The 24176-nt window shown below is 49.4% G+C and overlaps 1 protein-coding gene across 4 annotated transcripts; it reads left to right on the top strand.

The window, feature by feature from the left end:
- The first annotated feature begins 4159 nt into the window (after nucleotides 1-4159).
- LAS1L (LAS1 like ribosome biogenesis factor) lies at nucleotides 4160-23711 on the top strand. Of its 4 annotated transcripts, XM_068533290.1 has the most exons (14): nucleotides 4202-4487; nucleotides 5263-5388; nucleotides 6394-6463; nucleotides 7293-7374; nucleotides 7825-8163; nucleotides 8447-8493; nucleotides 9355-9464; nucleotides 11203-11288; nucleotides 11651-11701; nucleotides 12031-12237; nucleotides 12594-12741; nucleotides 17844-18382; nucleotides 21277-21427; nucleotides 23338-23711. In XM_068533290.1, the coding sequence occupies exons 1-14, from the start codon at nucleotides 4297-4299 to the stop codon at nucleotides 23468-23470; spliced, it is 2280 nt and encodes a 759-aa protein (XP_068389391.1). In that variant the 5' UTR covers nucleotides 4202-4296; the 3' UTR covers nucleotides 23471-23711. The 4 variants fall into 4 exon arrangements, with proteins under 4 accessions (XP_068389389.1, XP_068389391.1, XP_068389392.1 ...); XM_068533288.1 differs by lacking the exon at nucleotides 11651-11701 and having other exon boundaries at nucleotides 4160-4487; XM_068533291.1 differs by lacking the exons at nucleotides 17844-18382; nucleotides 21277-21427; nucleotides 23338-23711 and adding an exon at nucleotides 15476-15653.
- The last annotated feature ends 465 nt before the right edge of the window (nucleotides 23712-24176 follow it).

The raw sequence follows: 24176 nt of genomic DNA, 5'->3' as shown, positions 1-24176 counted from the left end.
AGTTAACCTGAGATGTGTTCTCTGGCTATTACCTCCCAGAGCTGATTCTGAGTATTGTTGGATAGAACAATAAATGTGACACAGTGGCTTCCATTCTCAAGTGGATTATCTACTTCTCTGAGGAAATTCTGCCACTTTATGGCTTTAGAAGGCTGGTGATTTTGGAAGGGACATTAGCCCCCCCACAACCTGCCCTGAAATTCCTCAGAAGGTTCCATTCCTATGGATAAGGCACTATCTTCTCCATTTAAAATGTAAATTCTCCTTTGTCTCAGAAGTTTAGCCTTTCAATTTGTTTTTCCTACTTATCAAAAAGAGGCCTGGATTAAAAACAAAGTTTGAGAAAAACTGCAATACTACCTTAGTAGGAGTTGATGTGGTTTATTCAGGAATTCATTCAGCAAGCAAGGATAAGGCTGATTGAAGCCCTGGATTTCCCCACTTTTGAAGCTTTCATGGTCTGAAGCAGATCTGTAAACAGGTAAATCATAGCCTATGTCTGAGGTTATAGAAAGCCTGGGCTTCAGAGCCATATATACCTGGGAGGGAATTGCATTTCCCTCCTTTCTTAATGGCACCATTTAAAGCCATGCAGCTGAGCTTTGGTTTTCTCATCTGTAAACTGATGAGAATAAAACCAACTTCATAGAATTGTGAGCACCACTGAAAGATAAAATGCACAGGGCAATTAAGGAGATGATTTTATTCAGGTTATAGCCATAGGGAGAAGGCTCAAAGAAAAGAAAGTAAATTTAGAGTTTTATAGAGGTAGGTAAACAAAAGAGTCATCACAAGTCTATGGGAGTCATGAGGAAGTATGGAGAGGGTCTGATCTCGGAATATGTCAGGGCAATGTGTTACTTTACACTTAGCATCTTTTTTAGAACAAGAAAGGGTGAGGGAGTTTTTCAACTGTGGCTGCTTTCTTGGAGCCCAGGGATCAGATAAAGTTTAATGTTATCAAGCACTTAGCATGGGGCCTGGCCCATGGTAGGCATTCAGCAAATGTTTCTTTCCTTCTCTTCCTCCAATAGAAGGGTGTGGATAGTGGTGTGGTGGTTCAGAGAAGGGCCTGACATTTACTCTGCTTGAGAGAACTAGATTTGACAAAGGATGTTGAATCTTAAAGGATGAATAATTGTTTGCCAAAAAGAGGGAGGAAAGAACATTATTGATAGTGCTAATGTAAGAGACAAAGGCATAGAGGCTTACAGGAGATTTGCATGTTCAGAGACCAGCTGTAACTTCAATGTGGTACAAGGAGTAACTAGACATAAGGTAGGTTAGAACCAAATTGTAAAAACGCTTCAAAAGCCATTTAATGCCTGCTGTTTCAGGAAAATAGTCCAGGAATTTATGATTCTGACAAGATTAGGTTCCAGTTTATGAGAAAACCCCTTCCCTGCTGTGTAAGGGATGGAGGCAGGGAGACCAGTTAGGAAAGTAGTACATGATCCAGAGAGGATCAAGGCCTGAACTAGAGCAATGGCCATGAGGATGTCAAGGAGAGGACTGAATTTAAAAAATAGTAAGTAGAATTTACTAGACAGATTATGTAGTTGTGGGGAAGGTCAGCATGGAGGTGAGGGAGGAAGTGGAATAGTGGACGATGATACTGTTAAAAGCAGTATAGGCTAACATTTCAAGTGCTTACAATGTGCTGAGCACAGTTCTAAGGGCTCTACACTTATCTCTTTTAATCCACATAAGAGTCCTATGAAGTAAGTGCTCTTTTTTCTCCATTTTTAAATGAAGAAAATGAGGCATATAGAAGTTAAATAACTTGCTCAAGTTTTTACAGATAGTAGGTGGTGAAGCTAGAATTCAAGCCCAAGCTGTCTGAGTGCAGAGATTGAACTTTGGATGACTGTGTGAATAGTGTTGCCATTTACTAGTATTGAAGGCTATTGGATGGGGGCAGACTTACGGGGAAAATATTTTAGTTTTGGACAGGTTGATATTGAGTGCAATGATTAAATGGGTCTGGAGCTCCAGAGAAAGATTAGGATCAGAGCTGGAGACTTGAAGGGCATCTGCTTATAGGTAGGTGCTCAGAAGGGGCCTTAGGACTGCCTTAGGTGAATGGGATGCACAAACTGGGGGTGGGTGGAGGGAGGGGAATGGTGAAACACATAAGGGGAAGCAATAGCTTGAAGACAAATTTGATCCACTTTAAGATTTTACAAGCAATGCCTTAGACTTGGAGAGTGCTCATTTAATTCAAGCCCACTGGTACAGCTAGAGGTGTCCTGCAGCATCAAATGTCTAGGGATTCCTAGGATTCTTGAGCATGTGCTAGGATAGATTCCATAGTGCCTGTGGTAGGCTGAATCACAACCCCCCCCCCCACCGGCAGAACATCCACATCCTAATCCCTGGTACCTGTGAACATTACTTTATATGGTAAAATAAATAAATAAAAGAATGCTATTTTATACAGTAAAATTAATTTAAAAAATAAATTTAATTGCAGATATAATTAAATTAAAGTTCTTAAAATGGGGAGATTACCCTGGATTATCCAGATGGGTCCTAAATACAATCACATGTAGTAGAGGAACGCAGAGGGAGATCTTACACACACCAAGAAAAGGTGAAGTGAAGACAAAGCAGAGAGACATTTGAAGATGCTGGTTTTGAAGATTGAAGTGATGCGGCTATAAGCCAAGGAATGCCAGTAGCCTCCAGAAGCTGGAAAAGACAAGGAATGGATTTCCCCCTAGAGCAGCCAGAGGGACTCTGGCCCTGCCAGCACCTTGATTTCAGCCAAACAGTACTGATTTTAGACTTCTGACTTCCAGGACTGTGAGATAATTTCTGTTGTTTTAAGCCACCAAGTTTGTGGAAATTTGTTATAGCAGCCACAGGAAACTAATACAGTGCCTCCTCAAAGCTATCACTACTTAACAGACTTGATCCAGTAATTCCTAATTCTCAATAGGTGTCAGGCCTCATTTGCCACATATTAGACATGGTACTCTTGTTATGTGCTTTGTCAAGTTTTCTTGGAACACACGGAATAGGGAGACCCTCAAATTCATAGGGAAGGAATGGGGAAGGATAGGTTCCTTTACCTGAAAAGTACTATCCAAAACTAACCTCTAAACCAAAATGTTCATGAATGATTCCTGCAGACCTGGCAACTCCTCTGACTGGATTGAATCTCAAGGGGTCATATAAGCCATCTCCCTGTCTTTGCCTGCACACAGCTAAGAGCCTGAACATGGAGAGGGTATCTGGTTTCTGGAAGACACCTGGCCTACTGTTTGGCATGGCTACTGAGGACAGAGTAACTATCATTCAAGAACCATGGGCAGACTAGATCTTGGGAGAAGATGGCTGGAGAAAGAAGCACATATAGAGAATGAATTGGAATTTATTGCTGTAAAGTGGAAAAGAGTTACTCCCAGCAATGCTGTTAGAGCGTTAGCAACAGTTCTCTCTCATGTGTTAGATTGGAAATAACTTCTGTGAGAAAGATTGGGACAGAGTCTTGAACACATTTTAGCCAACCCATAAAATCAGAAGGGTTTCATAATATTGCTTTCCCCTCCAGAACTCCAGAATCCCAAGGCATTGTGCAGAAAAGCTAAGTATACCTTTGTGGATGTTGAAACCAACATAGCAGTGGAATTGCTACAAAGCAGTGGAATCCTACAATTTTCAGCTATGGAAAAGAACCTAGAGATCACCCAGTCTAAGCTCCTCACTGTACAGATGTGAAACCCAGAAGATTTTTTTTAACCCAACTTTAGATATTTAGATACTAGATATTTGCTCTGCAGTCTTGCTTTAGAGTCCATAGTGTTTTACTGGATCAGGTATTGATTCATGGCAATGAAAACATAAGCGCATTTCCAGTACACTGGACGACCACAATCCCTCCCCCGCCCGCCAGGGAGCGCAAACTAAAATTCCTCCTGCAGTCCAGAAGTGTCCCTCCGGGTCTGGGACAGAATCCCGTTAGCAACCGGGAAATTAGCGGAACCTTGAGGCTGAACGCTTGCAGCTGGTACGGTTGCTTTGAGGAATGAACACGTCCGGTAGGAGAGGCCGTTCCCGCAACTTGTGGTTTGGTCAGCCTCTAGCTCTCGCATTTCGATTTGCCGCGCTAACGGGGGTAGGCGGGCTTGCGTCGGGGTCACACTCTCCCATTGGTTGCTGCGGCGGCGGCGGTTTGGAGTGAGGGTAGCACGTTGAGCTGGAGGCTGTTCGGAGTGCGGCGGCCCAAAGCCTGGCAACGAGCCCGGTGTCTGGTGGGAATCCGGGGTTGAGCCAGGCCTGAGTCCCCGGGGGATGGATCGCGTGTGGAGTGCGTGGTGCGGCAAGTGCGTCAAAGAGAAAGGGTCGCCGCCACTCTGGGCCCAGCGCATCGTGGTCGCCTGGCTCAGTAGGGCCGAGTGGGATCAGGTGACGGTGTATCTGTTCTCTGACGACCATAAATTGCAGCGGTACGCGCTGAACCGCATCACCGTGTGGAGGAGCAGGTAAGGCGGCAGGCTTAGCCCTCCTGCTTGCGTGCTGGTGGCACTTCACCTCTTCCTTTGTAGAATTTCCGTAAGGCCTTATTTTCCAGTTTTCTCCTAAATGCCTAATGGCCCCCCTACGCGTGGTTTGGGCATTGCTTGTCTCCCAAGTGCCCGGGGGAAGGTCGCAGCCAAGCTCGGGCACTAATCCCTTTTGCGGAAAGAAACGGGGTGTGCTTCAACAGCCCTTTTGTCAAGCCTGTGAGCTTTGACCCTTACCTCCTCTCATCTTGGGGTGGGTGCTGATGAGAGGGCACCGCTGTGGCTGAGCCAGCCTGGGCTTAAGGAGTAGCACTCTAGGGTGGATTTCTGATTCGAAATAGGAAGGGGGTGGGGGGAGCTTGCCTGCAAAAGCATGTTTGAATGGGGCGCTTCAGTCCAGTTGGTAAGATTTAGTTGGGAGCAGACAAGGGGCTAATGTCTCCAAGAATAAGGTCTTTTCTAGGTGAATGAGTTGAGGGTTTCAGGGTGAAAGAAAGGGGTGTGTCCACATTTAATTGTTGATTGGCTGTGTAGCAGTTAGATATCCTTTGTATGCCCTAAACCAGCCTCTCATATCCTGTGTACTATTGGATCCCAGGGACATTACCCTCCCTCTTCCCAGCTTCTTGATTTGTGTCTATCCACACACTCTTGAGCCAGTATATAATTGCAATAACCTACAACCTAGGTTCTGAGATGGAGGGTGGGCCCGTGTAAAGGACCTTTATGATGGTGCTGGACTGTGGCCCTTTAGGTTAGGCAACGAACTCCCCCTGGCAGTGGCTTCTACTGCTGACCTGGTACGCTGTAAGCTCATGGATGTAACTGGTGGCTTGGGCACTGATGAACTTAGACTGCTCTATGGCATGGCATTGGTCAGGTAAGATCTACATGGGTAGGGGTGTGGGGGGGTGTTTTTTTGAGGGTGGGGGGGGGGCGTGGGCTTAGCACATGAAAAGCAAAGTTTGGCTTTTGGGTTCTACCTGAAGCAAAAAGCCTTGTGTGTCCCTGTGTATGGGTCACCTTGTGATTGCTTAATGTGACAGCTTTTGGTACCCCCTGTTAACACACATTCCTCTTTTTTCCTGAGAGCCTTCTCTCTTCCGTTTTTCTTCCCCTCTCTTTGGAATGTTGGGTGGGGGTGGTTCAGACCAAGTGGTCTCTATGGGTCTCTTCCAGCCTTGACAGTTTCCCCCTTTTACTCTTTCACCCAGAGGAACTTTTCTGCATGGTTCAATGTCCTTGGCCATGATTTAATGTGGATTTTCTAATCCTACCCTTATCTACACCTTTTTTCCATTCTCTCCATGAACACTGAAAGGTTACTGAGTTGTGGAAATGGAGACATGGGCCGGGAGTTCCTGATTTACAAAGTGACTCAGAGTGGTTCTAGCTGTATCATGTACATCAGGAAAAAGGTTGCCTCTGAGTTTTCTCATCTGTCAGTCTTTGCTTAGCTCATACTGTTTGCCTTGTCTGCCTTGAGGTCCTCCCTAGCTCTTCTTACCTTCTCCATTGTTTAGCTGTGCTCCCCGTATCATTTGATGTAGTCCTTTGTTGTAGCATTTATAACATATTATGTTCTAGCATAATATGTTATATTATGTCATGATTATTTATTCTAGACTGAACTCTTCAAGGCCAGAGCAGTGTCTTATTCATTTGTATGGCTTCAGTACAGGGCAGAGTCTCAGTAAATGTTAGACTGTATGGAACCATTCCTGCTCTGGCTGACACCAACCATAAGAACAGGACAGAACAGTCAGTCATTGGAAAGGTTGTGGAAATGCAAGGTGTCAGTAACTCAGCAAGGTGTTTTAAAGCCCCACTGGTTTGAATAAAACAGTTACTTGGGCTATGCCACTTATTTCTCCCCCAAACTCAGGTTTGTGAACCTTATCTCGGAGAGGAAGACAAAGTTTGCCAAGCTCCCTCTCAAGTTCCTGGCTCAGGAGGTGTGTATGATAAAGTGGCCTTGCTAAATTCTCTCTTCTCAGGAGGGCTCACTAAATGGGGTGTGGGGTGATGTGGGTACAGTCAGACTAGCTCATCCCACCACTGTCAGCCAAGCCCAGCAAGAGCCCCAGAGCCTCAGCTTCCAGCTTGAAAGCAGACTTGCTCCCTTGCTTATGGCTGCTATCTTCAGTGGGCTTGGCCTGCCCAGCTTGCTGGGAGTGGCCCAGGTGAAGCTGAAGCACCCCAGTGCACCCCTGAGTGGGGACAGGAAAGAGGTGGCAGTTAAAGTGCCTGCCCTCTGGTTATTGACAGTCTGAAGGAGGAGACAAACTCAGCCAAGCAGGGTGAAAATGCGAGACATTCCTGCCTTGAGTGGGTATGGGAGGTGTGTAGAGACCCAGATGGCAGACAGGTTCTCAGCCATCAAGAGAAGCTTCCTGGAGGAGGTCTGGGAGAGAAGGAGGAAGGGAGGAAGAGAGGGGAGAGTAAAGGGTACCCTGGGAGAGCAACTGGTACAGACAAGGGCAGAGGGAGGCTGAAGAAGGTGATTGTTAATGCTCATTCACAGGAATCTCTTCATTGGAGGAGGGTAGTTGGTGGTTGGGGGAGGCGAGTGTCTTCTGATTTTCAACATCACTTCCACAGAGCGTAAAGAGAATCAGGAGACCTGGTTTCTAATCTTGGCTCTGCCACTAAGAACGGAACCTCCTCTCAGGAGCTCAGTTTCTCTATCTGTAAAATGGGGAGAAGCCAGATTAATTCATCTCTGTGGCCCTTTCTGCTTTAATATTTTCTAATTTCTGCACTCACACCCTCCCCCACAATCAGGTGAACATTCCGGATTGGATTGTTGAACTTCGCCATGAGTTGACCCACAAGAAAATGCCCCATATAAATGACTGCCGCAGGGGTGAGTCCCCAGGGAGTATACCTATCACAGTTAAGCCCAGAGGCCTGGGCTAGGTGGCACTGTGGGGGGAGAGAGAGGGAGGAGGGTCTTCACTTGGGGTCAGAGCTGAGACTAGGGTGAGGCGAGTGAGGCATTTGCCTTGGACACAAACTTTAAGGGGTCTCTGTTCTCCCACTTGCTAGCCCCGTGCCATTTTTGGCATCCCATCTTCAAGTCTGGTATAAGTTTTTTCTAGGAAATGTGCTGGTGAGTGGGAGGAAGCAAAGAACTGGGGGATAACCCAGAGCAAGAGGGGCTGCTTCTAGATATTTGAGATTTGTGCCTCCTTGGAGCCAAACCTCTTACCTAGGGCCTCCCCATAATGTTTGCAAGATGAGGCTGGAGGCCTGCTAGGAGCTGCTTGCCTGTGGCTGTTACTATGGCAATGCCTTCCTTCCTCCCCTCCTTTAGGCTGTTACTTTGTCCTGGATTGGCTCCAGAAGACCTACTGGTGCCGTCAACTGGAGAACAGCCTAAGAGAGACCTGGGAGTTGGAGGAGGACAGGGAAGAGACAGATGAAGAAGACCAAGAGGAAGATAAGAACATTGTCGTTGATGACATCACAGAACAGAAACCAGAGCCTAAGGATGAGGAGAAAGGTGCAGAGCCTAAGGATGAGGAGCAAGGTGCAGAGCCTAAGGATGAGGAGAAAGGTGCAGAACTGGGTGTCAAGGCTGATGGAGACAGCGAAGGCAACAAAGAGGTTGATCCACATTGGCAAAAGGCTGTGAGACATAAAGAGTTGTATGGTAGGTGTCCTTGATACAGAAAGGGGCCCATGAGCTTGGAAGACTCGGGCTTATGGTTGACTCTGGTTATTTCCCTGGCTCAGTATTTCCTCTGGGGTTGTGGTGAGGCTTAGCTTAAAAAAATTACGTCACAAATCATCTTCCTTGAGCCCCGTGAGGCAGGAGAGCCAAGAATTCTAGTTCACAATTTACAACTCAAGAAATGAGGTGAGAGGGCTCAAAATTCCATCAGGAGCAAGGCACAGGGCTGGCTGCTCTATCTGTTTCCCTATTCTGTTTTCAGAAAGAGCCCGAGAACTGCTGGTATCCTATGAAGAGGAGCAGTTTAAGGTAAGAAAGTGCCCTTGACTTGGCCTGTTCTCATCTGCCCCAGCCATTTCTTCCCTCTTGCCAGCTACCTGAGAGAAGTCTTGAGAATGAAATTGAAAGAAAAGTGGCAAAGCTTGGAAAGCTCTTCCAAAGCTCTTCTTGGAAAGAGAGAGGGGGGAAGTAGGAAGGAGACAAGAGGAGCAGAGTCCAGTTGGCTGATCCTCCACATCACTGGAAGTTTGTGGATAATCGGTCCCACTGGCTGGTAGGGAACAACAGGGCTTAGGTGGTTGCATAGACCTGCGGTACTGCAGCTGATCAGCAGATGGCGTCCAGGAACCTTCCTAGATCAGGTGAGCTTGAGGGATGCTGTTTTAGCAGGAAGGGAGGTAAGCTTAGAAACCATTCACCTCAACCCTTCCTTTTCACAGATGAAGAAATTGAAGCCATGGATGAGTGAAACAACTGGCCCAAGGTCACATAGGCAGTTAGTGATAGAACCAGGACAAGAACCTGAGTCTCCTGATTCACTTTCTTCCATAACCCATTGCTTCCTTTCACCCCTTGGTCCAAGGGTCTCTGCCGAACTCCAACCAAATGCCCCCATTGGATATCTGTGTATTGGATTATCAGATTATTGAGAGCCACAATAACAAGAGAATTTGGGGGGTGGGGAGGGAGGAAAAAGAAAAAGTCTGGAGTTTGAGGGTCAGGATATTTTTAGTTGCAGGGCCAATAGGGACATTGTGGGCTCACCTCTGCATACCCTGCCGTATCCCCTGAAGGGACGTGCTGAGAAGTCCTATGAGAAGGAATCCTGGAGGGATGGGGGGGTGTTACCTGGCTGAACCAGCCTTCTGATGGGACCCTCTTTGCTGGCAGGTGCTGGAGAAATTTAGGTATTTACCTCAGGCCATTAAGGCGTGGAATAACCTGTCCCCACCTGTAGAATGCATCCTGGCAGAGCTCAAGGGCATTACATGGGAGAACAGGTGTGTAACTAGGTAATCAGGGGCTGCCTACTCTCTAGGGTAGAGTGTAGCAGCCTCACTGAAATTGGTTTTCATATCCCAGCTTGCCAGCCTCTGCTGTAGGAAATCCCAGGGATAATCTTGACCCCCCACGGGTGACCCTGCATTTCACATGATCCTCTTCCCCAAACCCTGCCAGCTACCAGGTGGGGTTGCCTACTCTGAGTAACTGAAATGGCCAGAGGCAGGAATGTCTACTGTCATCCACCCCCTGGCCAGCTTTGTTCCTCTTTGTCCAGTGGTATGTGGAGCTCTTGGCAACTAGGAAAAGCCCTTAATCTTTTGCTTTTTCACTGCCAATCTCTTGTCCGAGTTTGAGGTAAAAGATACATGGTAGGCACTGCTGGTCTCTTTTGAACTGCTATTAGAGAAGATCAGCATCCCCTGGATAATTGTGGTTGAGGGGACAGAGGAGGGGCCTTCCCAGGGCCTGGATCCTCCAAAGACTAAGTCCCCACTGACCCACCCAGTATGGCCATGAGCCTTATTTTCCCCTCAAAGTAGTACTCAGTTCAGTCAGAGCAGACAGTGTCTATCCAGTCCTTTCCTCCCTGACTCTTTGGGGCTTGCTACCTACATTCAGCTGGAAAGGGCTTTGGGAAGAGGTTGGAAAGAATCTGGGATGGAGCGGAGAGTATAGGAAGGTGGTGTATGTGGCAGAGTGGGCCTGGGTGGGAGCCTGCAGTGCAGGTTAGGATTGTCCCTGGCGTCTTCTTTATTCCCGGGATACCAGTAGTTCCAAAGGTGTTTTATCAGTGTCTGCCCAGCCTAGGCTTCTTAGCTGTACCCTTCAGTAAAGGGGTGAGTGGTGGCCCCCTCAGTAGCTTGGAAAACTATCCTTGTGCTATACAGTAGTGTCTGCCTGGTCATGCTGAGCAGGCAACTGGCTGACTGTTTTAAGTGCTCTTCCTGCATACTGACCTGAGGAGATGGGAGATGGACGGAAGGACAACTCTTTCCTCCTTGAGCCTGGTAGAGGGAGGGATCTGAGCATGACAACCCTCCAGACATTGAGACACCTTGGGAGCTCTTGTTCCCCCTCAGCCCAGTCAGCTAGGAGAGCCTCTCTTAGGGAACTGCTAGCTCTGGAGGAGACAGCTGGATGTTGCTGGTTTTGGTTTGAGCTAGATGGGGATGAGAGATTACCCCTATAGCTTATACTTTTAACCTCTGTATCTTAGTTCTGGGTTCTTGGGGTCCTTAGGAATGAGGATAATATAATATTTGGCCCAGCAATTGAGTCCCCAAAGTTTCTGCTTGTAAGATCTGAAAGAGGGTAACCAGGGAGAAGGGGAGGGGTAGGAGACTGGAGGACTGTCAAGGGAAACAAAGACTGAGCAGGAACTAAAGTCTAACAGCCCTTGACCCTGTAACCTCAGGCATTTAACTCCTTTGTGGGCCTGGGACTTCTTCATCTGTGCTTTCGGGCTTGTTCAGCCACTGCTGCCCTTGTTCTGGGCCTTAGATTTGCCTGTGCTTGGTAAATGCTTGTTCAAAACCCACAGATCCCAGTCTTTGGCTCAGCCCCTGACTCAGGGAGGCTGAGGCCTGAGAACCAACTGTCAGCTGCCTTCCTTTTCCCCCATGCTGGTTTGGCCATTTGAGTCAGAGGCATTAGCTGCCTTGGGAGTGGGTAGGGGAGTAGAAGAGGATCTTCTACCTGTTACAGTTTACTTAATTTAGTGTCCTCTTGCTCCAGGGAGGCTCTGCTAGATGCTTTTCTGGATGACGGCTTTCTCATCCCCACATTTGAACAGTTGGCAGCTTTGCAGTTAGACTATGAAGGTAGGGTCCTGGAGGCTCGCTGCAGCCTTAGGGTACTGTGTATCCTGGGCAAGAACACCAGGGGTGGGCTGGGTGGCCCTGGACTGGGAGGTAAGGGCTGTTTACTGCTGTTCCGTAGCTACTGGAAGCCCTCTTGGCTGAGCAGAACATGTAGCCCCACTGATAAGTAGTTGTTGGGCTATCCTTAGGTGGCCTGGAATTGGGTGGGGTGAGGTGGGCTGGGGTGGGCTGGGGTGGGGGTGGGGGTCTTAATGCCATTATTGTGCTATGTTAATTGTGATCTAGCCACTTGCTAGAGAGCTAGAACAGCAGAACTGGAAGGGCCTTGTGAGGTCATCTAGTCCAACATCCTCATGTTACAGATGGGCAGACTGAGGTCCAGAGAGGGGAAGGTACTGACCCAAAGTCACACAGTGAGTTATTGACAAAGCCGAAGCTAGAACCAGAGCTCTTTTTCTTTTATATTCTATTTTGAGTCAGTTGTTGTTTACCAGATACTAACTGGTTTCTCTCCCCGCTGTTCTACTTTCCTCTTTCCTCCTGTTCTGCGGTGGCAACTCTGTTATTGTTGGTGGGGCCCCCTCTTCTTCTCCCTCTCTCTCCTCCTCTTCCTCCCTTCCTTCTCTCTCTCCCTCTTTCCCTTTCTCGACCTCTTCTCTCCTCTCCTCCTTCCCTCCCTCCCTCCTTCTCTCTCCCTCCCTGCCTCCCCTTTTTCTGTCAATGGGTGTTTCTCACAAACCAGAAAACGTGGACTTGAATGACGTCCTGGTGCCAAAGCCGTTCTCTCAATTCTGGCAGCCTCTGCTCAGGGGCCTGCACTCCCAGACCTTCACGCAGGCCCTGCTGGAAAGGATGCTCTCTGAGCTGCCAGCCTTGGGGGACACCGGGATCCGGCCCACCTACATCCTCAGATGGACCATTGAACTGATCGTGGCTAACACCAAAACTGGTGAGGGAGACTAGCCCTAGCCCCAGGGCCTAATGCAGCCCAGGCAAGAGCATCTGCCATAGTGCTCAGCTCTCGACTGAATAGCACCAGGAGGGCACACCCCTTGTTAAAGGTTTAGGTCTGCCCAAGAGGGCCCCGCAGCAGCAGTGGACAAATCTCCCTTCACATTTTTCTTCTCAGAGCCAAGTAAACTGGACTGGGGCAAAGGGTCCTGAATACTTTGAGCAATTGGGAGGTATAGAATGGGGAGTTGGAGTCTGGGAGCACAGGGATGGGCAGAGCCAAGCTTTTCGAGGTGCAAGATTGTGTGGGGGGCTTTCTAGTGCCTTCTCCTCAGGCCCTCTCTTCTCTCTCAGGACGGAACGCCCGCCGGTTTTCTGCAAGCCAGTGGGAAGCGAGGAAGAACTGGAGGCTATTCAACTGCTCTGCCTCCCTTGACTGGCCCCAGGTGGTTGAGTCCTGCTTGGGCTCACCTTGCTGGGCCAGCCCCCAACTCCTTCAGCTGTAAGTCTCTTGAATTCCATCCAGTAAGAGGGCGAGACCCTGCAGGACTCAGGGCCACACAGCCCTAGAATGGCACAGTTGGACGAGCCCTTGCAAGGACACCTAGTCCTGTCCCCGTCCTACTAACAGATGAGAGAATTGAGTCCCAGAGAGGGGAGGGGTAAGGTATTCTTGCCTAAGATCACAGAGCTTAAGACGTGGCTGAACTGAGTCCAGTATGAAAATGGACAAGACAACCCCCCTAGAGTGTTTAGCACAGTGGCCTGTACAGAGTAAGTGCACAATAAATGGTAGCTGCTGTTTATTATTGAACCCATTCTTCTGACTTTACGCCCAGTGCTGTCTCTATTATCTTCCCAAAATATACCTCTCATAGGTGCTTAACAACCTTCAATGGCTCCTTATTGCCTTCCTAATGAGGTCTAGGCTTCTTAGCCTGACATTCAAAGATCTTTCCAATTCTGCCCCAACCTATCATGATAACCATACCTCCTGTGATTCCCCTTTACCCAGTCTACTCTGGGCGCTGTGGTCAAACTGAATATTGCGCTGGTTCCTGTAAATACCTGTGGTTGTCTCCCTTTCTTTTTTTCTGTCATTTCCTGACCCTGAGCCACTTCCCTCATACTCATGGAAGGCTTTAGCACCCAGTTCTCTTCCTGCTTTCTAGAATGATATCTGTTTCATTTGAGTGACCCATCTGACACTGCAGCTCCTCACCTCCAGTGACCTTCATTCTCCACTACACTCAGCAACCCATTTCCATCACTCAGAGCTATTCCACCTCTGAAAGCTTACATCCCAGCATCCCACTCGGTGACCACCACCTCTTGTCCTACCAGTTCTCACCCTCGCATCCCACAACATCTGCTCTTTGCCTGCCTCTAGACCTCCATTCCTCCATTTCTTACCTGCCTCAATTTTGCTTCCCCTCAGTCCTATCTGTGGTTGATCACTTCAGCCACCCATCATCAGCACCCTCAGCTCTGCCCATCCTTTGGCGTGTCTGACTTGCAAACCCCCGAGCTGGGAGTGATCCTCCCCACTCTGCTTCTCCCACTCCTCAGCCCGGGTAGCTGAGCTCTGCTGGAGAAAACCACATAGCCCTGCGGATTGCTGCCAGTGCAGAGGTATGATTTTTAATCTCAAGCCAGGCCTCAGTTCTGCTTGTTTGAACTTTTACTTGTTTTCTGCCCACTTTCTCTCCTGTTTCCTGACTGTTCTGAAAACCCTTACCACTCATCTCAAGCCCCACCCCCCCTCCCGTTTCACCCTAGCTTCCTCAAGCACATGGAGGCCTCCAGCAGGGCCCCCTCAACCTGAGGTCCAGCCCTCGTGAACTGATCTGCGGCTACACTCAACGTTGTCGCCAGTCTCAGGATGAGGTGGCCTTGCCCAGCCTCAAAGCCTCCTCCTCCACCTGTGCTCTGGAGCTACCTCTGCTAGCATCACTGGGGCCTCACCCCAGCTTCTCCCTTGCTCTGCTGGCTCTTACTCTTCAACCTGTGAACAGTGCCGGAGTTTTTCTTATCTTTAAACCAAACAACAATAACAGCAACACAAGCAAAATCTCCTTTGACCCTGCATCCTTCTGTTGGGTTATCACTAGCTTATCACTCCTTCCTCTCCTATCAAAACATCTCAAAAGAGTAGTCTACACTCAGCAGTCTCAATTTCCTCACTACCTTCACTCCTCAAGCTGCTGCAATTTGGCATTCATCCCCAGAGCTGCTTTGACCTAATTACCAAATCCAGTGGGCCCTTGTCCATTGCCTGTCTGCCGCATTGATGCTGTTTACCACTCCCTCCTTCAAATGCCTGTGCTTTTTTACTAGTTCCAGTAAAGTACCAAAGCTCAAATCTCTTTATCTAGCTCAGGCCTTTCCCCTAAGATTCAACCTCCTGTATTTGACTGCATGCCAGATATCTCCCCTTAGATGGCCTCCAGGCACGTTACTGTGACTGAAAGAGCATGAGTCATCTTACTCCCGACCCCAGCCCCAAAGTGAACTTCCTCCTCTGCTCCCTATCTCACTTGGTGGCAGCACTATCTACTGTGTCATGTTGATTCTCTCAAGTACTTCTCAAATCTGAGATTCTGTCTTTCCCCTAGTGTCTCCTTCCCTCTATCAGACTAAGCTTTTCAAGGACAAGGGTTCTGCTTTAGCCATCTGTGCCCCAGCACGCCATGCAAGTCCAGGCCCCAAACAAACCTCAGTAAATGTTGTTGAACTGAACTGTACTCTGCTGTCTCATTGCCAGCAGTGCTGTCTTTGGTGGGAGCTGACTCCGTGCTTGAGGAATAAATGAAGTGGGAGTCTGGATGCTAAGACCGTCTTAGTCCCCTGATCTTTCCCATGGAGTCAGAAAGTCTTTCCTGAACCCTAATGACATTTAGGGCACAGTTGTATCTTATAAGTAACTTATAAGAGAAAAAAGTAGCCTTGTTGACAAAAGTCAGCCAGTGCAAGACCTCCAGGAGATGGGACTGAACCAAACAGCCAAATCTCCAGATGTGTATGCTCTAGACTGGAAGTGATATGGATGGGTGGGAAGCTGGGAGGAGAACCAAAAAGTCCTAGAGGCATTTGAGCAATTCCAGCAAGAGAAAGAATAAAGGAAATTTCAAAATTCTGAAGGAACATGGCATGTGTATGTAAGGGGGGGGAGGGAATGAAAAGAGCAGCATGGAGAGGTTGGATAGGTGGCCTTCTAGGTGCTTTCCAATCCTAAGTGCCTACAGAGTGGAAGCTGCTGGTCTTGGAGAAGTCTGGACCACAGAGATCTTCTCCCAACCCAGGCATACCAGAGGGATGCGACACATGCCAGCAGTAACAGCGGCTCACTTGGGTACGATTTCTTGTGCACAGATCCTGCCTTTCGCAGATAATCAGTGAATCTAGTCCTAATCATCCTGTTACACAGATTGGGAAATGGGATTTCCCCAGGTATTAGGCTGCAAGTCAGTAACAAGTCTGCAAGTCAGAGCTGGGGCCAGAAACCAGAATCCAGATATACTGTCCTTACTCCTGTGCTCTTTCTACAGTGTTCCATTAGATTGCACATACAGAACATAACTTTTCTTTTCCCCACAGGAAAAATAAAAGATACCACTGGCAATTAAGTGTCGGACATGGTGCTGTGTTTGTAGAAGCATTTTCATTTCACTTGACACAGCAGTCTTTGGAGGTGGAGATATTATATACTCTTATTTGACAGATAAGAAAGACACCAAGGTTCTGAATAGTGTGAAGTGACTTATCCAAAAATCATGCAATTTGTTGATGGTGGGACAGGGATTTGGGCCCAGGGCTTATGAGTCCAAAGTCCACCTTCTTTCCACCAGCCTGACCTGTGACCTTCTCAGTCCCTAGCTGTGACCAGGCAAACCCGAGGAAGGAGATGGATTTTAAGATTCATATCACCCCTGCACCTCAGTGGTCAGACTAGACAGCTTGAGAGAGCGGGTGGGTAATAATAAACAGTGGTAATATGGCATCTTGCCAATATAAAGTGCCTGGGAATATCTATTATTAATCATACAAATGGACCACGGTGAGAGGGAAGAGAGTTTCTCTCTGGCTTTTCCTCTTAGTAGTAAGGCTGGAAGCTTTTTGAGAGCTTCCCCCAGCCAGCCAATATCAATTCAGTTTGAGCCAGTGCCATCTTGGAATATGAAATTAGTCCTGCAGAGAGGGTCTCCCAGTGGAGTCACTAGCTCCCAGCCCTACCCCCAGCAGCCAGTGACCAGCAACCACACCTATGTGTCCGGTCTGCCTATGGGGCCCAGAGAGAAAACAGCCCGCTGAGCACATGGCCCTTCCTTCTGTGAACAACCCACAATTCAAACTCGATACACTTAGAAGGAAACTATCCATCTGTCCATCCTACTCATGCCTCCAGCAGTGACCAGGTGCCTGCTGGGTGCCCGGTTCTATGTGAGGCTCTGCAAGGGGTACTCACCCTCTTCCTCCCCAGGAGCTCTCCTTCCCAACCGCTCTGTGTTTGTTGGTGGTTTTGCTGTGAGCGCCGTCCTTTGTGTGCACGATGTCATCATCTTTAACTCTCCTCTGCCTTCCCCCTACCATCTGATCACCAAGCCCTGCTCTCTGTCTGTCTGTCCTTCACAGCTTCTCTCCCTCCCATCTCTGCTGCCAGTGCCCTAGGTCAGCCCTCACCGACTCTCCCTGGTCTCCCTGACTCTAGGCTGCCCCACCCAGGCCATCCTCCACATGGTCACCATGGTGATCTTCAGACATGCAGCCTTCACCTGTGCTCAAACACGTCAGATGACCCCCTCCACCCAACACACACACACTTAACCTTTGCAGGCTTCTCTTGCTCCCACAGCTCCTCAGCACAGCCCTTCCCCTCGAGCCAGGCTACTCTCACCGCATGCACACAGCCCGGTGTGCTCGCTCTTGTCTCTGCACAAAGCCTTCCCTTGATCTCTCCTGCCCTCCTTGTGCTCTCTGCCTCCCCCCAGCTCCTGTAGTGCCCAGGTCTGCAGTGCTCATCTGGCCTCCCTCCCACATTCTGCTTTGTCTTGTCAGCTGCTGCTTTTTTTTATCTTTTCCTCCATTCCAGGCTGGGCTGTAGTTGCCCCCCAAAAGGGATCACACTTTGTGTTCCATGCAGAAGGAGCACAGCACACTTCCAGGCATATCTTTGGAGCTCAGGATAGATTGCTCAGCTAAAGAAAGGGATCTATTCTCATGTCCAGCCCTGCAGGCCTGTTGGCTAGTTTGTGTATTTACATAGCATTTCAGTACAGATTAATAACTATCATTTATTGCTTGCTCACTATGTGCCGGGCACTGTGCCAGGCATTCTGTGTGAGCTATCTTATTTACTCCTTTCAACAACCCTCTAAGTTAGGTGCCATTATTGTGCTCATTTTACTGAGAGTGGAAGTGAGCCACAGAGATGAATTATGGAGCTCGTTCAGGGTCCATGGTCCTCTTGTATCTGTGTTGTGTCTGCTCTACTGCACTGCCTTTCAGAGGCAGGTCTGGAAGCTCAGAGACCAAATTCAAACTGGAGTTTTGGGATATAAAATGACTTGAGATTTTGAATCTTTCTTACTCCATCCCTCTGCTCAGCATCTTCAAAGCCATGGGGCAGGTCCTGCCAGACGAGGAGCAGGAGAAGCTGCTGCGCATCTGTTCCATTTATACCCAGAGTGGAGAAAACAACCTGGCGCAGGAGGGCTCAGAGGCTTCCCCCATTGGGAAGTCTCCATACACACTGGACAGCCTATACTGGAGCCTCAAACCAGCTGGCTCGAGCTCTGGACCTGAAGGAGAAGCCCAGCAACAGGAGGAACAGGGCAGCCTTAATGATGCCAAGGAAGATGAGAAGGAGAATCAAGAGGCCTTGGAAGACCAGGTGGAAGAGGATGATGAAGAGGAGGAGGAAGAGGAAAATGACCAGAAGTGGGAGGAGGAGGAGGAAGGTGATGATGATGACGACGACGACGATGACGACGATGATGACGACGACTACGAAGATTGTGAGGAGGAAGACAGGATGGAAGTGGGGCCTTTCTCTATGGAAGAAGAGTCCCCCACTGCTGAGAATGCCAGGCTCCTGGCCCAGAAAAGAGGAGCTTTGGAGGGCTCTGCATGGCAAGTTAGCTCAGGTAAGAAGCCTGATATCCACTTTCTCCCCACATCTATCTTCCCTCTCTGGCTGGCTCTTGAGGCTTCCATTCACCCTAGAGAGAGGATGGAAAGTAGCAGGAGGTAGCCAGCATGAGGCAAGCCTGGGAGGCAGCCTGGTGTGTGGATGACAGCTGGTTTCCCTCCCCCTTAAGATGGAGCATGTGAGCGCCAGGGACCTTAGCACTGTCATGCTGCCAACTGCCTCATGCAGAGAGCACATTCAGAGAGGTTGGTGTGGGTGTGGGCACTGGGCAGCAAAACACAGAAAGCTAGAGGTAGGTGGTTGATATATATATGATTCTGCGTGTGTTTTTCATGTGCAGTGATCAGGGCAAGGAGCCAAAGAATAGTGCTTTCTGTGTATATGTGAATGTGTATGGACACCTGGAGGCTAGTTGGTGATAGGACAGGATTTTGCTGTGTGTATGAGAAAGAAGGAACCCAGGGGTATTCAGTCAGTGGAAGTGGAAATGAGATCAGAAGGGGGAGAATAAGGAGCTGTGCAGTTTTTTGGTGAGCGTACAAGTTAGTGAGACAAAGCCAGGAGGGAGCAGGAGGTTGAATGGTAGGTGGGGGAACATGAGTCAGCTCCTGAGGGTGGTATTTTGAATGCCCTCATTTGGGTTGGGGAGCAGGAACCTTAAGCCAGGGGGACTCCACAGGAATGAAAAGTCTGATGTGTGCACATGAGCATGTGTGTATGTGTACACGCTGGAGGCAGGGGTAGACGTGGGGCACAGCCCATGTGATGGAGCCTGGGGCTGGGACTGGGTATGGTGTGGGGTAGGCATGGTGGGGAACAATAGGGAGAGAGAGGGGAAGCAGTGAAGGAGCTTAGGGGGAAAGTGAAGTCTTTGCCCTTATATGGACGTGTGTGTGGAAGGGCTGGGACATAAAGGCCCTGAGTGCTACGGATGGGGGAACATATTTATGTGTGTGTGTGTGTGTGTGTGTGTGTGAATGGGTATGTGCTTGCATGTGCTGGACAAACCAAGGCACAGCAACAGAGAAATCTCTTAGAGCAGGGAGGGCTGTGTTTGTAAATATTCAAAGGGAAGGGCAGTGACTCAGGCAGAATTGTGTGTGTGTGTGTGTGTGTGAGAGAGAGAGAGAGTAAGGGTTGTGAAAAGAGAAAGTGTGAAGTGGGCTGTATGTGCATCTGTGCATACATGCACACATGGTCATATATGTTTTTGGAAGAGGAGGCAGGGTTGCTAAGACCTATGGGGACCAGGAGGCATCTGTATGAGGGAGAGAAGTGGAAACAATAAGAGGTGGGGGGATATGGAAAGGCCTGAGAACAGGCAGTGAAACAGCCATCTTGGGATGGCCTGTGTGGTCTGTGCTATCACTGAGGGGACATGTACAAAGGTATCAGGCTAGAGAGCCAAGGGCAGTGATATAGACAGGGTTGGGAGTAGGGAGGATGGTCAGGTCAGTGACAGACATGGGGGAATGGTCCCTTGTACAAAGGTGTCTTTGTATGCATAGGGCAATTCAGGGTGTTAAGAGAGTCACAACTTCCTTCATGTAAGAGAGCCAGGGATGGGGAGATGGGAAGGCAGAGGTACAGCCCTTCCTGTGGGGGTTCTTTGAGTAAAATAAAACTCTAGTCCAGGGTTGATACTTTCCAGAATGCCAGGGGCATAATGACAGGGAGAATTCTTTGGGTACCAGGGAGATGCAGGAGGCCAGAAACTGGATCTACTTGGAGGAGCTCACCAGTGAAGGCTTCACTTGAAAACACTGGATACACTAGTGTAAGGATGGGGAAGGGATTTAATATAATACTGTGTGGAGGGTACTTAAGTGGATAGGACAGAGTGGGTGGGGAGTGCCTGACATGGTCCATTCCGAAGTGGAGTATGACGGGTGGGGAGGGGTTGTGAACGTGGAAAGGCTAGGGCATTGAAACCTTTCCCTCTCCCCCTTGTTGTTACTTCCTCTGTATGTGTATACACATATGTGGAGATGCAGGAATGTTAAGATTTCTGGTTTGTGTGCCTGTGCATGAGAAGTATGAGAGGCAGGGAGTAAAACTGGAAACATTTGTTGAGTGGAGGGTTTGGTCTGTGTGCTTATGTACGTATATTGAGGCATCTATAAGGGGTGGGATATGCAATGAGACAGCCCTTCCCTAGAGAAGGGATGTTCTTTGTGTGCACATCTGGGGCAACAAGACCTTGCAGGGGGCAGGGAGAGCATGATAACCGCTGAGAGAGTGTTCACCCTGAGGTGGTATGTGGGCCTGTATGTATATCTCTCAAGGCAAGGCTACTAAGAAATGATGTGGCACTCAGACACGTTGGGAGGGTGGTTGTGCATAGATGTGTAGGATATCTAGGTCATTCAGATATGCAGAGGTATCTTTCAGTTTGGGGAGGAGGTGCGGTGGGAATTCTGGGGCATCCAGACTCTCCAGGATATATATATATGCGTGTGTGAAAATAGGGGTGAGGGTGAGCGATTGAGGCAGTGATACAGCCAGGTCTGAAGAAGGTGTCATCTGTGTCTGTGTAGGGACATGTTTGGGGAAGTGGGAGAAGAAGAGTAGAGAGGAACAAAAATGTCTATAGTTGTGATAGTTGTGTGCATGGTATGCGGGGGTTGGGGGTGGCTGTGGTGGGGGTGCTGCATGTGAACACATAGAAGGACCATGAAGAGTGTATGGGGGAGTATGGAAGGGACGGGGAGTGCTAAGGTGGAGAGGAGAAATGATGAGAAATGATGCAGAGAGGAGTGAGGATGAAGATACATAGCCTGTGCTGAGCAGGCTAAGTAAGGTGGGTGGATGGACAGAGTAGGTGGGCTTGTGCACCCATCTGAGAACTAGCTCCTCAGCCCTCTCTTGCCTCCTCCCTTTGCTCCACAGAAGATGTACGATGGGACACTTTCCCCTTAGGCCGAATGCCAGGTCAGACCGAGGACCCATCAGAGCTTATGCTGGAGAATTATGACACCATGTATCTTTTGGACCAGCCTGTACTAGACCAGCGGCTGGAACCCCCAGCATGCAAGACTGGGTGAGTGCCCATGGCAGCAGGATTTCTCACCCCTTTCTCTGCCTCCCGCAGGAGGGAGGGAGGAAGGGAAGAACATAGAGTGGGGTGGATGGGGGAGGTAACTGTCCCCAGTCAGGGCCTAAATGAGTGAAACATAAGCTCCAGTCCCTGGCTGGGCCCTTGCCAGGAGTCCCAGCCCCTAGTGTGGGGGACCAGTGAGGCAGCCACACAGAACTGGCTTGGCATCCCTCTCAGATTGCATCTGGTTTGTGCATGCGTGCATGTGTGTGTGTGTGTGTATGTGTGTGTGTGTGTATTGGGAAGGGAGAGGTCCATAGCTTTCAACAGATTCTCTAAAGGATCCACCACTCCTAAAAAGTCAAGAACGGGTGCTCTAATTAACTTCTTCATGTTCCTGAGGAGAAAACTGAGGCCCAGAAAGGGGAAAGGATTTGTCCAAAGGTGCACAGAGTAATCAGTAGGCCTCCCTGCACTGTCCAGGCATCTTGGTAGCAAGGCCTACGCAGGGCTCCATGCTGTCCCTCGAAACTCACCTCTGGATCACAGGCGTAGGAGCCCTTGGGTCATCAGGGAGCCAGGAACCAAGCAGCCCTTGCTGAGGGGCTCTGCTGGTAACACAAAGGAGCCTGTCCAGAGGGCCTGTACATTCCAGAATGCGGGGCCATTGTGACCAGGACAATCCTGTGAGTACGAGAGAGAGACCTCTGTGGGCCCCTGAAACAGTCTGTCCCTGTGCTGCCTGCCCACTTCATGGGAGATGAGCCCCTCTCTTCTTCTAGACATTCAGAGAGAGGGCTATGGAACCCAGGGACCCCAGCAGCAGGCCAGGCCCAAGGCAGTGTCATGGACTCTCTGTTGTAAGCCGGGGCAGCAGGCCTCTTGGAGAGGAGAGGAGGCAGTGGGGGAAGCCAGGTGGTCTGTAGTTGGGAGTGGGGCCCACATGTCTGAGAGAGAGACTTCTTCTCCCTTGGGTAGGGCTGTCTTGATGAACATCAAGGTATCAAGGGTGAAGTTTGGGCAGGTAGAGCTGTTATATCCAGAAGGAGGCCCAGTCCCACACCCCCTGTAGTAGGGAGACTTCCTCAGCTGGAGCCAGCATGCCCACCCCTGCTCCTTGTCTCAGCTCCACCCCGACTTGGCTGTGTGGCCTTGAGCAAGTCCCTTTTCATCTCTGAGCCTCAGTTCCCTTGTCTGTGAGATGGTGAGTGATGGGAGGGGATGGGGCTAGATCATCTGTAAGGGTTTTTTCAGCTGCATTAGTGTAACCGTGGATCTCCCTGAGAGGAAAGATGATGACTTTGCTTTCAGCTGTCACCCTCATCTACCTGGAAGAACTTCTGACCTGCAGGAAGCAGGGGAAGCAAGAGTGTTCTGAGCAGGGCCAGGGAAGAGGAGGGCAGTCTTCTCCCTAGGGCAGTTTTGCAATCCTGAGATGGGAGCTGGGCCTAGCCCTGCAGCCTGAGCCTGGCCTTGGGCCCCTTAACCTGCTGTTGGAGTGGGAGGGATCCAGCCCAGGGTCCTCTGGGCCCCCAAGATCTAAGGCCTTAGAAGAAAGCCTATTAAGGCAGCCACTTTCAATACCTTCCTGGGCGTAGGGTGGTGCAGGTCTCCCTTTCCTACCTCAACCCAAATAGCTCTGCTTTAATCTGGTTTATGTACTGGGGTTCTATATAAAGTTTCATTTGAAAAGTTCCACTCCTTTTCTCCCTCCTCCCTCAACTGAGGGCAGGGCAGAGCCACCCTTGGGGCCCATCTTGAAGTGGTTTCTCAGATGTGTTCCAGTCTCTTTGTAAAGCCAGGCAAGAGCGTGGGCCCTTCCCAGAGACACACACATCAAGCACCCTTAGCCCCTCCAGAGCCTAAAGCTGCCTCCTTCCCTGACTGACCTCCCCTCTCCCGTCTCTTTGCAGCACCCTGGGCCTGAGCTGCAGCATTGGCAGTGGCAACTGCAGCAGCAGCAGCAATGACAGTGGCAACTTGGACGGCCTTCTCTGGAGCCAGGGCCAACTGCATGGGCTCAAAAGTGGCCTACAGCTCTTCTGATGCCAGCCCTGTTGCAGGTGTTCATCCAGTGCTACTGGGGCAACAGCCCACTCCCCCCCACTCCCCCAGTGCACCTAGTGCTCCATAAAACAAGCTGGGAGACAGCCTGCATCAGCCATATCAGCTCAGCTTTCCATCACATAGGATTTTGAATATGTTTTGTTTTGTTTTGCTTTGTTTCATTTTGTTTTTTGTTTTGAAAAACAATAAACAGGCAACTGTTTTGGTGTTTGTGAGATGAGGGGTTGTGTGCTTCTTCCTTTATTCTGGGGGCTCCGGAAAAGGTGGGATCATAACAGAGCAGGATCTGGGTCCACTGCCCCTTTTATGCCTTTTTTCTGACTCAAACCATTTGCACTCCCCTCATTGGAATGTAGTGTGGGGCCAGCTCACTAGGAAGCATCAGGCCCCAGAAGAGGCATTGTTGGCCATAAAGCCCAGCCAGCATCAGGTGAATCTGCTCAGAACCTCCCTGACAGCTGGAAGACCCGGGTCTTCCTGTTGCTATTCAGCAGGCTTCTGACTCATTTACCTGCCTGCCCTCACTGGGCACCAAACAGCAGTTGAAAGTCAAAGAGAAACCTTTCTTTGTCACCTTTTTGCCTAGAAAAGATGAAGTGGACTTCCCTGTGGTATGCACTGGAGCAGAGAAATGTCTAAGGGACTGAACCAGAGTTCTTCTATGGTCACCCAACTCCTTCAGACA

This window comes from Eschrichtius robustus, chromosome X, assembly GCF_028021215.1.
Source record: "Eschrichtius robustus isolate mEscRob2 chromosome X, mEscRob2.pri, whole genome shotgun sequence".
In the NCBI taxonomy this organism is placed as follows: domain Eukaryota; kingdom Metazoa; phylum Chordata; class Mammalia; order Artiodactyla; family Eschrichtiidae; genus Eschrichtius; species Eschrichtius robustus.
The sequence above is the reverse complement of the archived record's forward strand: the minus strand, read 5'-3'. Positions and strand labels throughout refer to the sequence as shown.

Bases quoted from the DNA above. Each gene is read 5' to 3' on its own strand.
- LAS1L (XM_068533290.1), top strand. From the start codon at position 4,297: ATGGATCGCGTGTGGAGTGCGTGGTGCGGCAAGTGCGTCAAAGAGAAA. The intron at 12,238-12,593 runs GTGAGGGAGACT...CTTCTCTCTCAG, and splicing joins CGTGGCTAACACCAAAACTG to GACGGAACGCCCGCCGGTTT. The intron at 18,383-21,276 runs GTAAGAAGCCTG...TTTGCTCCACAG, and splicing joins TGCATGGCAAGTTAGCTCAG to AAGATGTACGATGGGACACT.